Source organism: Gymnoscopelus microlampas, assembly GCF_963454915.1.
Source record: "Gymnoscopelus microlampas genome assembly, chromosome: 3".
Classification (NCBI taxonomy): domain Eukaryota; kingdom Metazoa; phylum Chordata; class Actinopteri; order Myctophiformes; family Myctophidae; genus Gymnoscopelus; species Gymnoscopelus microlampas.
The window spans coordinates 35,688,415-35,703,201 of record NC_139940.1 but is presented as its reverse complement, the minus strand read 5'-3'; the positions used below and the strand labels follow the sequence as shown (position 1 = coordinate 35,703,201).

At 41.6% G+C, this 14,787-nt stretch overlaps 1 protein-coding gene across 1 annotated transcript; it reads right to left on the bottom strand.

The window, feature by feature from the left end:
* Positions 1–549: 549 nt before the first annotated feature.
* gpd1l (glycerol-3-phosphate dehydrogenase 1 like) lies at positions 550–13,170 on the bottom strand (the record flags this gene model as incomplete). Its single annotated transcript, XM_084051810.1, has 8 exons — positions 550–646; positions 911–1,017; positions 1,830–2,066; positions 2,437–2,549; positions 4,076–4,214; positions 10,920–11,060; positions 11,961–12,138; positions 13,127–13,170. 8 exons carry the CDS (start codon positions 13,168–13,170, stop codon positions 550–552), a joined length of 1,056 nt encoding a protein of 351 aa, XP_083907936.1.
* Between the last annotated feature and the right edge of the window lie 1,617 nt (positions 13,171–14,787).

Below are 14,787 nucleotides of genomic sequence, written 5' to 3'. Positions count from 1 at the left end.
GATGAAGGCCGGATGGCCAAATTTTTTTGTAATTGAATTAAGAGCAATCGATGTAATGCAATTAAATGCACTGATGTAAGTTTCTAAGGATAACACACCAGACAGAGCGCAGTGGCACTCTTGCAAATAGAATGTGTAGCACAATAACTCTGCGATGTTACACTTCTATGCACTGCAAATGCTTTGGATTCATTCTCAGTGTTAGGAGGGTCTGTCAGGACATCCAAATAGATATGAATTCCTCATTCATCTCATGTGTAAGACCATTTTTCATCCACTGTAAGCTGGTAAAGTCATCTCTGCCAAATCCCCTTATTTCAATGTTTGTGATTTTGGATTTATCTCTTTTATTTTTACTCAACCTGTGTAAGTCAAAAAATAAGGCAGTCGTTCTAAAAAGCTGACTTTGAGTTTTTTTTTAGATGTGAGGCTCTGACAGTAAAAGCTACAGTAATAGAAAACAAGTGTTACTGCTGAGATATTTTAGGGGAAACAACAACTCTGTATGGATCTCCATGGCAGCCTCCGTCTGGACCTCCAGAAACCTGCTCACATGTGCTCGGGGTGGCTCTGCAGGCAGGAGATCATCTCTTGGACAGGTTTCCCCTCAAAACAAATCTGATACACCGCTGTGAAAAGAGGAAACCTATAAAGAAATGGAAGATGGTGTCAATGGTGCAATTTGAGGGCAAACAAAAGACTATTAAAACGTTATGGAAAGACGAGGTTATGTAAAAGTGAGGCTGAAACTCAGTGGAACAGTCAGCCACCCCCATAATAACCACCATTTCTTAAACACACAATGGTGGTTTCCACTTGGGAACCCCTACAATGTCACTGGGATTAAGAAAGTTAATGAATGTATTTATTCATTTATTTTAAAGAGAGAGAGAGACTCATCAATACTGACTTGTCGACAAGGCCCTTCTGTTTGAGGATGTGGTGGACTTCATTGGAGGTAGCAGGACCCTGGAGCTTCTGACCGTTCAACATCTCCTTCTCCAGCTCCTCTATGCTCTGACAATGGGTGGGACAAACAGGCCAGGGTCATAAACACACCGGAAAGAAAATAAATCAATGGATTAACCCATGAAGCCTAGCGTCCCTATTCTAGGGCAAACAAATCAATTTTTCCAGCGAAGAGATTTGGTGTAGAGGGTAAAAGGAGGGGAACTAGTATAGACCCCTGGGGGACACCGGTCAACAAAGTATAGTTTTTAAGTGGTTAAATTGCGTATGTCCATTCCACATACAGTGTAATTATTATCAAAGACATATTTTAGGGTCATGGCATCATCACAGATTTACCAGACAAGCAATTACCTACACAGCAACGTATGCTCAATATTAAGAACACAGGTAGCAGCATTTTCTCAAGATGTGGCAGCAAATAAAAATAGCCAACATGGCAGTGAACGATAATAGCCAACAGAGCAATACCTTACTAACGGTTATTCCTTCCATTTGTGTAACCCTACCAATTGCAGCATTCCCCTTACCACCACCAGCATGCGTCCTAGTACAATATAGATAAAGTAATACAGAAAAATAGACAAGGTCTTGGCAGCACGATAATGAGTTCCAATTCTACCACTTCCACTTGACCTGCTAACAATGTTTACATTTATTAATATTAATATTCTAACTTGTTTGTGGACACCAGAATGATTAGCAGACATTGCTATACTGGCTACTGGCTACTGTCCTTCTAATAATAAACTCATATCAACAGCCCAAAGTCCTCGTTGAATGTGATCCTATAGGTTTTGTAACGGCTACTGTGTCCATCCCAGATTATCCAGTCATTCATGGCATCCAACATCTCCTACCTTTCCAGTCTTGGCGAAGGCCTCAGCAACCCGTCGGTTGCGTCCGCCGTAGCAGGTGGTGATGAGGTCTGCCACGCCGCAGCTCTCCAGGAAGGTGGCCGAGGAGACGACGCCATCCTTAGAGAAGAGCTTGGCGAAGGCGATCATCTCCATCAACCCCAGACGAATCACGGCTGCCTTGGTGTTGTCTCCGCACCGCAACCCGTCACAGAAGCCAGCACCCACCGCCACAATGTTCTGATGAGGAGGAGTACCAAATAAGGCCGGAAGGAGATGGACAGATTCATATGTGGTACAGTGGTTCTCAAACAATGCTGCCATTTATGTGAAAGGCATAGAACAAAAAAGGTACAATTTATGCTACTTGACCAAATGAACCCAAGCAGCCCTATTCTCGGGCGAACATTCAACATCTACAAGCTCAAAATGTGTCGCAGTTCGGCTATTTCTGGCCAAGATCTTTGGCGTAGACGGTAAAAGGGAGGGGACACATTATAGACACCTGGGGGACACTGGTTAAGTATATGGGTATAGGTGGGTCATATTTAAAAACAGCTATGTTCATATTTTCCCTAATTCTAAAAAGGTACAATGAGACACTCCTTACCTTGAGTGCTCCACACAGCTCTACTGTGTCAGCATCATCCACTACTGTGATTCTGAAGTTGGGAGTCTGCAGCAGCTCCTTAAACAACAGCCCGTTCTCCACAACCTTGCTTCCTAAAAGCACCACATTTCACATTCAGGAACATTAGCCTCTCTCTGGGTGTGTACATTACCACCACTGCCAAACACACTCAATCCTCTGGCACGCTGATATTACATATACCCTGTCTCTCTAGAATGTCTCAGTCAGTCCAGGGGTTTATCTACTCTCTAAGACATGCACACACAAACACAAACAAAAACACAGTCAGGTTGTGTGTTATCGTCACTTTCATCTGATCTCTGGCTCTAGGTATGCTCTGAGCTCCAAAACAGGTAAATTAACTTAAGTACTCCGACCGCAATCCACCTGTAATGTGCTATATGCACACAACATTAGTGTTATTCCGATAGCCTAGTAACTAGTTACTTAAAAAGAAAATACACACACACACACACACACACACACACACACACACACACACACACACACACACACACACACACACACACACACACACACACACACACACACACACACACACACACACACACACACACAGTTTTAGTGTTGCTCTGTGTCACAGTGAGAGAAAAGACCATTGTAGCAATTGTCATTATGAAATGTAGTGGAATAATTAAACGTCTTTCTGCACTGTAGTGGCCCTGCTGCTTTCACTGGGATTTAGCTGATTAGTTCTCTGAAGGCAACAGACTCAACCGTTGCGATAGGAAGCATGTCCTCAACATCATACCTGGCAATCAATCTGTTTAGTTGAGTCTGGGTGACATGTTCTGGCGATTTAAAAAACAATCGGCTGTTTAGATGGAGTAGCTCCATCTGGGTCACTGCCGGTGGTAGAGACGGAGGGGTCTTTGGCGACTAGTTTTATAATAATGTACTTTAGTTAGGTGCTTCAGGAGATTAGCATTGCTGTTACTCGATGTGGACAATGTTTTCTGTCCTGCACTCAGTTTACATTTGACTGTAATATGTTTAGCGTCCTTTATCCCCATACATTCAAAATAATGGTTATATTTCCAAGCTGCTGATGTCATCAATATGACGTCATAGACTGTCCTAGACTCCACATTTTGGCATGCTTGACACAGAACTCCATATATGGGCGTAAAAGGGGCACACACAGACTGATGGGTACAAAGGATACTCTGACAACAGGTATTGCATAATTGGGTGGGGCGTGCATTTCCAACTTGCATCATTACTGACTTGCATCGTTCCCGAGTAGGCCGGTGTCTGTCTAGTTTAATTAGATCACTGGTCAGTGACTTGATTGATTGATTTAATACTTTATTAGACAGAAATGTAAACAGCACAAGGTCAGACATTTAGGCTAAAAGGATAGCACAAAAAAGTCCAGGGGACTTGTTTCCATTGTGGTCCTATAAAAAAAATCCAGATAGGAAAATAATTTCCACATCTTGTACACACATGCCTCACTTCAGACATGAATACATACAGTATATCCAGTCACCCATCCACACATTTAGCTACATACATACATCGTACATTAACATAATGTACATATGAATAAATTCATGTACATTAGTATATATACATCCACCATGCAGTATCTCACCAATGGTAGTCTCACAGAACTTCTCGTCAGCCACTTCGTTGGCAATGTTGGCCCCCATGAGGACACTGACGTCAATGGCCATTTTCTCTCTGATGATGTCAGAGATGAGCTTCAGGCCTTCCGGACCCTCGTCTATACCCTGAGAGGAGAGAGAAGAAGTGTGAGTCAGAGAGCAGAGCAAACAAACAAACAGGGAATGAGACAATGAGTCAGATAATGACAGGAAGAGGTGCAGTCAATTACATCAGTGGTTCTCAAAGTGGAGTCCGGGGAACCCCAGAGGTCCTGTGAGGGGGTTCCAGGGGGTCCAAAGCTAAATTGTTAATATACAGTAGCATAAAAATGTAACCTATGTCAACTATTTGAAAATAACCAATCTACAAGATATTTGCTGCATTTCAACTATGGGGGCTAATGGTTAGAGAGCCCGCCTGGAAAGCCGGAGGTCCCAGGTTCGATTCCAAGCCTTAGCAATGTGTCAAAGGGTCCCTGAGCAACACACTTAATCCCTAATCTGGGAACCCATTCGATAAAAAAAAAGAAAATCTTTGTTTTTGCCTCTGGGGCCACCACAGATTCTGCTGTTAGCAGAATCTGTCTTGAGAGATTACTAAACCCCTAACTGCTCCCCTCTCTGTGCTTCTCTGTGGCCAGAAAACTGAAGTTCCCCTGCGGGATGAAAAAGGTATCCAAAAATATAATAATAATAAAACTAAACTAAAGTAACACACACAGTAAGAGTCAAGCTCTGTGTTGTCATGCTTTCATCTAAGCTGCATTCTGCTTCTTGGTAATAACACCCCAAACAAGCCCAAATGACCAGAGCAGAAGCAGTCCATCCATTAGTGTACTATTATGTTATATCAATGGGGTTTATGGCCCGGAGTACCCAAGGTCTCTTACATAATAACTAAAATTGGACAGTATCAAGGCCTGAGACATGGCGTATTAGCTAAATAGACGTTCTACTAACAACACCATTTTAGATGGTGGAGATTCACTTCCTTTTGCTTTTTTACCGTTACTCGAACTGTGTTTTCCATAATAATATAATATAATATAATTACCGTACTTTTATGGCTAAAATGATCATCTTGATTATTTTGCCTAAAACTGCACGATTATTGATTATGATACATTTTGGCAGGAAAATATGTTATAATTTTTCTAATGTCTTTGTTGCTCATTGTGTTTATCAGTCCCATATGTTTGGTTTAATGGTTTCAATTAATTGCCATATTTCACAATTCCATTATTGTAAAACATGAAATCACGATTTTCAATTACTTTCAAAGAATTGCAGTATAAAGATGGCCCCTTATGTGTCCATTTGTACACTCTTTTTGATGTGTAGGTTTTACATTTTAATACAATTCATCTAAGCATTGCACTTTCTCCAAAGTAAATAGTCTTACTTTTGCCTTCCCCATGCTGTCATACTTATACTGTGAAAATACAAACTGCCTCACATTCTTTATAAGAGTCATCACAAAATCGAGCATTTTGTCGAATAAAATCCCATAATCACATAAACATCCCAGAGGGAATGCCTTACACAATATTACAGCCCATATGGTAACCAGCTGTGCTGACACACCTTAGGGAATAGAAAACTGCAGTGTACTGAACAAACTCAACATTCATCTCTATTTATAGATCTTATCGGTTCAGCAAAGAATATACCAGTTTTTACTGGCGGAAATAAGAACAGTCTGTGACTGAAAATGTATTTGGACTGTGTGTGACACTAAAACTCTACTGACTCTAGAATCTCGAATGTATAGAATTCTATAATTGACATTCTACATTCTAGAATCTAGAAGCAGGTGGCAGATGTAAGGTGACCAAGCCTGCCTATTTAACCTCTTTCAACATGTGTCCCTATTTTGGCCATGTCATTGTGGGCAGAAAAAAATATGTTTCAAAAATACCTTAAATACTTTAGCAGATGTACAAGCTCACAATGCATCGTATCACGACGGCTTGTGAGCTTGTAGGTAGGCTATTTTCACTATTTGTTGTACGGCGAAGTAGGGCTTAAGTGTAACAAGGAGGGAAACACAAAATACTGCCATTAATGGCCCTAACGGGCAGCTAATGACAATAATGTGAAGTATCACAATGGCACAGAAATTCAAACATCCATGTCATAATGTAGGATATTATTATACCAGTCATTTCATTTAAGGCAGGAGAGTTGCGCACAGCTAGTGCCAAGGGGCGCTGTTCTTCAATCCAGATGGTACTCCATAACCCGGAGCTGGCAATAATTAAATGATCGGTAGTACAGTATAATTACTGCTATAGTAACAATAGTAATAGTTTTAAAACAACCTAGCCTGTTTGGGGAGTTTCTCAGGAATTATTACACTGATGGAATTAGGTGCAGAACCATGTCAATGTTACCCACAGTACAGAATGGTGCCCTAGTGTAATCACATAGTTAACCTCTACATCATTCTGTCTTTTTCATTATGGCATGAGGGGTTTGCTGAAATCCAATTAATGCAGTAATTAAAGCAAAGCAGAGAGTTAGAGTGATTCTGCAGGTGTTTGAGTCAGAAACAATGTTTCTTAAATTAAGGCCTGATTTATGCTTTGTCCAGCAGCCTCCGTATGTGGGTGCCTTAACCGTTCATGGTTCCAATTGTTCCATTCTGTTACAGACAGCAGTGTGCGCTATAGAGGATGAAATAGCTTTCTTCTGTTGCAAATGTAAAGATGGCTTCATACGGACCGCCAGGCCTGTGAGTTTCTAGAACTACCATGCAGGGCCAGCATACATAAGGCCTTCCCTAAATGTATTGCTGTCTATTGTGCACATGAAGTAAGTAGACTTGGAAACTGACGGTTCCCAGGCCATGTGGTCCATAGGCAGGGGTGCACATAACTGGTGCGCAAGTGCGCATGCGTCGTCAAAATGCATGCTGCGCGGCACATCAAACAAAGGGAGGCGCTATCGCGTACCAACAGCTGTGACCGCTGGGACAGGAATTTACTTCCTGAAGCCACACTCACACATTCACGGTGAAGCACGTGTCCGCCCCATGTGCGCCCCATACACACCCATGGGGTGGAGGCGGAGGGGGAGGGGACGCATGCTGCACGTGAATGTATGAGTGTGGCCTCGAATCCTGACAGTCAGTCGCACACAGCAAGCTGCTGGCTGCATTACAGGCACTCGTCAAAATGTCCAAGAAGCAAGCCCCATTAAGTAATTATTTTGATTCTACAGACTAACACACACACACCATAATTTGTTAATTCATCTTGATCTATAAATAAATGTTGTTTTACTATAAGTTATCCATGTATCGCTCTTTTATCCATCCTGCGAGACGTGTCGCAGATTTTTTTTTTAAATTAATTAATTCCTTTATTTGTTGAGCACCAAGTAACATATCCAGGTGCTCCCCTGAGAACTAGACCAAAAAAGTTATGTGCACCCCTGTCCATAGGTCAGGAACCTATCTCATGTTTCTGGAGCATGAGACAGCTTGATGTACAAGTACGTACAACTCCTTGACACGATGCTAGTATCTTGTAGGGACTTCCCCCTAATTACTCCAACCCTTGATGATGAGTGCCAAGCAAGGAGGCATTGGGTACCATTAGTATAGTCTTCTTCGTTGGTATGACTTGGCCAGAGATTGAAACCCGACCTCTTAGTCTCTAGGCAGATACACTTAACTCATTCTGTGCCACAATCCGTCAAATCCGTCACGTGGCCTGACACCGCGTGCGCCACAATCCGTCAAATCCGTCATAAAAAAATTAAAAATAAATTAAAAAAAATAAAAATAAAAGTTTTTTTGTTTTTTTTTGGAAAAACATGTTCAGAACCCAAGATATGATGATTTGAAGATTTGCTGCTCCATCCACTCCTTGTTTAACCTATAACTTAAAAAGGCTGTATCTCGCTTCCTAAGCACTTTTTTTTTACAATGAATTTTGGCTGTGGCACTCTGAGCCAAAATTCCATAAATAAGCTGGGCACTGAATGAGTTAACTAAAAGGCCACTGTGCTGTGCACATCGATACTGATAATAATGTATGCCTGGTTGATGGTACTATTGTGTTATTGTTGCTGCAACCACCTGGTGAAAATCAGGTGAAAAATGTGTACTGTATGGAATTCAGGACCATGGACAGCACTGCGCTGTCCATGGTCCTGAATTCTACACAGCAGTGGTTCTCAAAGTGCTGTCCAGGGACCCCCAGGGGTCCTTTGACAGGGTTCCAATGGGTCCCCAGCTAAATTAGTTAATATAACACTACAATCAGTTTAATTACTTTATTTCATACTTAAGATATTCAAAAATAGCCGAATTGCGAGCCTGTAGATCCGCAATTTTTGAACGTTTTTGAATTTGTTTTTGAAAAAATGTATTAAAAAGTTTACACAAAACCTTTTTGAAAATAAGAAAAAGAAATGATGGAAAACTTCTCTTCTGAGAGTCCCTGGCACAAAATGCCCAGATGTGGGTCCTTGACATGAAAATGTTTGAGAACCACTGCCATACAAGAGTGGTGTGTGCGCCTCACTCCAGATGATACAGAAAAGTACAGTAGGCTACTGAAACATAGCGGAGATCGAACGACAAACAGACGCCCCTTAGGTCGGTTAGTTCAGTTTCTTTCTTAGCCTGCTTGCTTTTTGTGGTTGTAAATTGAACTTTCGGCCCCAATTCCATTCTTTTCCCACTATAGCAACCCACGGACAGAAGAGCAACACTGGAAGAGAGAGAGCTGCATGCTGCACCAGCTGTTTCTACGCGTATACCCCTGACAGGGAATCATTCATGAATTCAAGTGCTCTGATTAATATGTTGTATTCTTTAATTTTGAACAGTAGACCTAGGTTGTTCTTTATTTAGCCTATCTGAGGCTACTGCGTGGTTAAAAAAAACAACGCATGAGTACCCAAGGCTACTGTGTAGTTAAATCAATTCATTGTATTTCATGAGGATCAGTTACTTCATCCTGGTGAGATTAAAGCTCAATTTCCTGATATGACTACACATTTAACTTTAGAAGTCAGTCTACTTTTACAGTGTTTTGCACAGCGCATTATTAGCTGTGTGCTATTGTTGTGCGGCCAGTGCATAGAATGGCTGTTATGAACATAATAACGTTGTCCTCCATGATTGTAAATTCCAGCTATTATTTTCTAGTTGGTCAAATATTAGATTTCCCAATCCTCTGCCTCACCCACTACCTAATGGCCTATGCTACCAAGTACCATGCCATCCATATGGAGGCAATGGATCAAGCATGAATCACTCATAAGGGTTAGGTGCCAAAATTAGTCTCAGGCTGTTATAATTAAAAGGTCCCCAAAATGAGTATTACTTCTCTGTGTTTAATGTACCTGGATTCCAGACACTGGAGACAGATAAATGTGGGCCCTTAGGCAGAATTCATTAAAAAGGACACCTTCACCCATTTTCAACCTATCTTCATATAATTGACTTCACTAATGCTCATTACAATATGGTACCATTTTATCATGAGCATTAGTGAGGACCAATTATATGAAGAAAGATTGAAAATGGGTGAAGTCGTTCTGTAAGAACCAAATTGGACAACTAAATAGCTTTTTCTCTGGGAATGACTTAAACCAACTATCGCAGATCTCAAACTGTTTTGTAGGTTTTTGTTTTGTAACAATAAAAACAAAAAAAGCCTTTTAAGTCACAGTCCACACCCAAAAGTGTGGTTTAAATCCTCAAAATCAATCTCTGATCAATTAATGTTCATGTCAAAAAAAGATGAATCCAAAAACGTTCATAAAGCTGTTTTATAGTACCTCAAACTTGGCTTTATCTTTTCCCTCATTTAGCGTTCCAGGACCTATTAATTATGCCAATATGCCATGCCTGTAGAATCAAGCCCTCATTAATGTGACACTATGACACACCCCTAGAATCAACATGCTCCACGCCCCTGCAACAATGTCTCCAGAGGAGAACCTCTAGTTTACACTGATTACAATAACATCTTCAACTGTGGTTTTTATTTGTTCACATATGTTAACATTTTGTTTAATATATCTGGAATGACCAAGTTAAATTGTAAAATGTAATATAGTAACCTAGTATTTGCCATAATGTTATGTCGACAACACGATGTAGGCAATTACAGAATATGTTCTGTGCAAACATTAAGCGTAGTGTAAACAGCCTGATGTGGAGAAGACAGGATGAATGGATAAACGGCTGTCATATACGTTGTTATATCGGCAATTGCGTATACCTGCTTCTAATGTGCGCATCAATAAGGTCGGTTCAACTCCACCGTGACACGCATGCACGGATGAGCAATCAAGCAGCCCCATAAAGGTTTTGTGTCCTCTCTCATAGAGGAAATTCGCGCAGCAGCATCACTCACACTCACACTCACACACACACACACACACACACACACACACACACACACACACACACACACACACACACACACACACACACACACACACACACAGGTGTTTATGCATTTCTTTCAGGAGGATTTGATTGGAGTGACGTTGCCTGAGTTGCATGCACTACGTCACACCAGTTTTCAGTGAGTGGCTAACTGAAAACCACATTTTGATAAAAAAAAACATATTAATGCTCAACCACTTGAACCCTAGCTGGTAGAGTCCCTATTCTGGGCACGCCATAATAGATGAACATTCCGCAGAATTAGGCGAAAATAGCAGATCTACAAGCTCACAATGTGTCGCATTGTGAGCTTGTAGATCTGTTATTTTCTGCAAAGAGATTTGGTGTAGAGGGGTGAAAAAAAGAAGGGGACCAAGTATAGACCCCTGGGTGACCCCGAGATAAGGTGGTGTGCTAACCTTTATGAGTGTGATCCCGCGGGCCGTGGAGGAAACACAGCCCACCATCTCGTCACACAGTTTCCTGATGAACTGGTGCGGGACGACAAACACCAGCAGGTCAGCTTCTGCTGCAGCGTCACTCAGCTTGGGGATGGCAACCTAGAGGAGGGTGGGGTGAAGGAGACATGGAGGGGACAATGGTGACTTCCTCTAACTCACTGGTCCTCAACCTGAGGCCCGGGGCCAAATAATTGACAAAACACTTAAAGGGAAAGACCACTTTAGGTTTGTGTTGTGTAGTTACCTTGCCATGATGTAACTCCAAAGGTTGACAAGAAATCAAAAATAATTGCAAAAATAAATCCATTGATTAGAAATTGATCATTCAAAATATGCTCCTCATTGACTTACATTGTACAGTGAAACAGCTCTTTAAAGTCACTATTTTAGCCCGTAAACGAACACAAACAAAGCTGAATATAGAACATCACCAAACCCAGTACTGTTTTTTTTCAATTTATTTTTTAAACGTTTTGTTTATTAGTTTTTGTTTTTTACATACTCACAAGTAATGCAGTAATTACTGAAGCAAGTCAACAGAGTATCTCAAAAAGGTCAAAATAATGAACAGGATAGACAGATCTCAAGTGTCAACTTCCTGTTGATTTTACTATTTGAAGAACCGGATCCAGGAACAGGAAGTTAACATTTTTATAAAAAAAAAAAAAAAACAGTACTGGGTTTGGTGATGTTCTATATTGTCTGAATCAACTTTGTATATGTTCGTTTACGGGCTAAAAGAGTGACGCTGTTTCATCATACAATGTAAGTCAATGACGAGCATATTTAGAATGATCAATTTCTAATAAATGGAGCAATTATTTTTGACTTCTTGTCCACCTTTGCAGTTACGTCATGGAAAGGTAACTACACAACCGAAACCTCTACCAATCTTTTGAGATTTTCAAGTGGGCCCTGATCCAGAAAAGGTTGAGAACCCCAAATTGATTGGTTCGATTAACTGTTGTAGCCCTAGTATGATGGACGGCAGACACTTACCACATTTTCTGGTAGTTTGTATCCCGGCAGGTACTTGACATTCTCATGATCAGTGTTGATGATGTCAGAGAGCTTCCTGCCATTGATGTCCTCTTCAAACACCCACATCTTCACTGTGGTTGCAAAGCGCTGCATGGACCGGGCGTTATTGCCAATAATCCTAGCAATGGCTGAGCCCCTGCAACAAAAGTACCATCTATTTTTATTTTTATTGTGGCCTCCCTGCCTGCATACTGCATGCATGCTCTCTATGCATGAATTAAGCCCAAAGGCATTATACAAATAGCCACACTATAGGTGCTGTGTGTGAATGTTTTTTTTTTTTTTTTGATTGATTGATTGAAATACTTTATTAACAGTTTCCCAAAAAAAAAGGCATGGTGGCACAGATTTATAAAAAAGAATGCTAAAAGGATAACCCAAATGAGCCCAGGGCTTGTTTCCATTAAGGTCCTGTGTATTCAATTAATCGGGACATTTATAGAGTAAAGACAAACAATAATATACAGTAATATGCAAAAACATCATATATACGAGTAGTAATAACAAATAAAGACATGCACAGTAAATAGTTGGGGGTGGGGGGGGGGTCATAAGATTTCATTCATCCATAAGATTTCATTCATCCACAGATCCTCTGTTCTAGAATAAATATTTAGATTATCCTACATATTATCATTTTCGAGCCTTTATTACAGTTTAATTTGATTAGGCTACCGTAGTCACGACAAGATGTCTAGACATTAAGATAACTGTAGTAACCTAATTAGCTGAATTGGATTAAAGGGATAGTTCACCCCCAAAATGACTTTTTTTCCTATCGATTAGTCACCCCATGGAGACTTGAATTAATCAAATTATTCATCAAATGATTGGTTTAGGAATCCGACAAAACAAAAGAACATCCATGAATTCAAGTCTCCATGGGGTGACTAATCGATAGAAAAAATGATTTTTTGGGGGGGGTGAACTATCCCTTTAATTTCGTAAATGGTGCATTTAGCCTACTTTGCTGAGATAATTATACATGAACACACAGGCAAAAGATGTAGCTACGACATAACCTCATGAAAGCCACGACGACTGACTGGCTTTTCAAAAGGATTCCATTCAATGCAATAGTGCACATCCTCACAGCATTGTGCCAAAAACACTTGACATCTCACCAGTTCCCAGAGCCCACTATGCACACTTTCAACGGAGAGGCCATCGTTTCCCGGGGAATGCAGTGGATGTACAGTTAGAACAACGAGTAGTAAGTCTAAACTACTGTAATGTACACACAATACAATATATTAGGAACTGATAGAGATGGAGAGGCAGAAGCAGAGAGCGGTGCTACATGACAAGCGGCAAGCAGGATGATCGTCTATTGAATATGACGTCACCAAAAGCGTCGCACTAAAATGTTGGGAATTGTAGTCATTTAATGTCGATTCATTCATACCATGTACCACATACTTATGTAACCAGTTTGGGCCGCGTTATTCGTTGTTGTAGCTAGCAGCAATGTTGCTATTTGTACATTTTGTAGCAATACATTAATAAGTATTTTCTCTCTCTCTCTCTCTCTCTCCCCCCTACTGTCTCTCTCTCTTTTTTTAAACTTCAGTTGATGTAACTGCAGGTGTTTGGCTAATTGGTGGAGCTTAATTGATGAGCCTGTGAGTGTGAACTGAAGTGGCTTCCCACTCCCCAGACAAAGGCAACATGTTTCTGTTCCTTTACCATAATAACGCTGATTTAAAGGTAAGGAGATACAAGTGTGGGACAGACAGGACCTACATTGTGCTAATAGTACAGACCACACCATGATAGAATCTACTGCATTCCTCCTGCCTGCCTGCCTGCTGCTATGAGGGGGTGTATCCTCACTGAGGGGGGAGGGGGTGGGGGAGTGACCATCCCGGGATTTCCAAAACAAAAACGCAATAACGTCAGAGAGAGAGAGAGAGAGAGAGAGAGAGAGAGAGAGAGAGAGAGAGAGAGAGAGAGAGAGAGAGAGAGAGAGAGAGAGAGAGAGAGAGAGAGAGAGAGAGAGAGAGAGAGAGAGAGACGCAGCAGAGAAGAGTCGGAGTATCCCTGGTATCTGTCAACACTCCTCCAGCACCAAGCTGTTAGTAGCCTGGAAACGTACTCTCTCTGCTCTGCCAGGCACAGAGAGTCACAGACCAGACGATTTGTTTCTTGCTTGTCAGTGTGGTGGTGATAATGTTAATGTCCCCCATGCTGCACCACCACCACCACTACTGCTGAAGATCTGCATTGAATGAACACTGATCTTGGAAATCGTCGTCTTCCATTAAGCTTGCCCTAATATTCTAGTTTGCCACTGAAGATCTGATAAAGATAATCGATTGCTCGTAAACAGCAGCAGCATCAGCCTCCTCCTGAGCAGCCAGCAGCAGGTATGAATCGTTCCAACCGTCACGGGAACCTGCACGGCGCGCTGTCACATCAGAGTCCGGCTCCGTCACATCAGAGTCCGGCTCCAGACTCCACAGGCAGCGCGGCGGCTGCAGGTGGGTACCGGAGGGGGGGGACCTCCGCCGGGGCGGGAGGAGGAGGCAGCGGCAGCGTAGGGTCGAGCCCCACACAGCAGCAGCACCAGGTCCGCAGTAAGCGGCATCTGGAAGGAGTACTGAGCAAGTACACTAACATGCTCCAAGGCTGGCAGACCAGGTAGGTTCCATGATGGGGTTCGATAAAGTTGTTAATTAAGTTGTAATTTTATTACTTTTTGTAATTGTTCTTTATCTTAACCCACCAGCTGAGGCCAATTCTACAAATGCCATCTAAATCAGTAGTTCTCAATCTTTAAAAAATG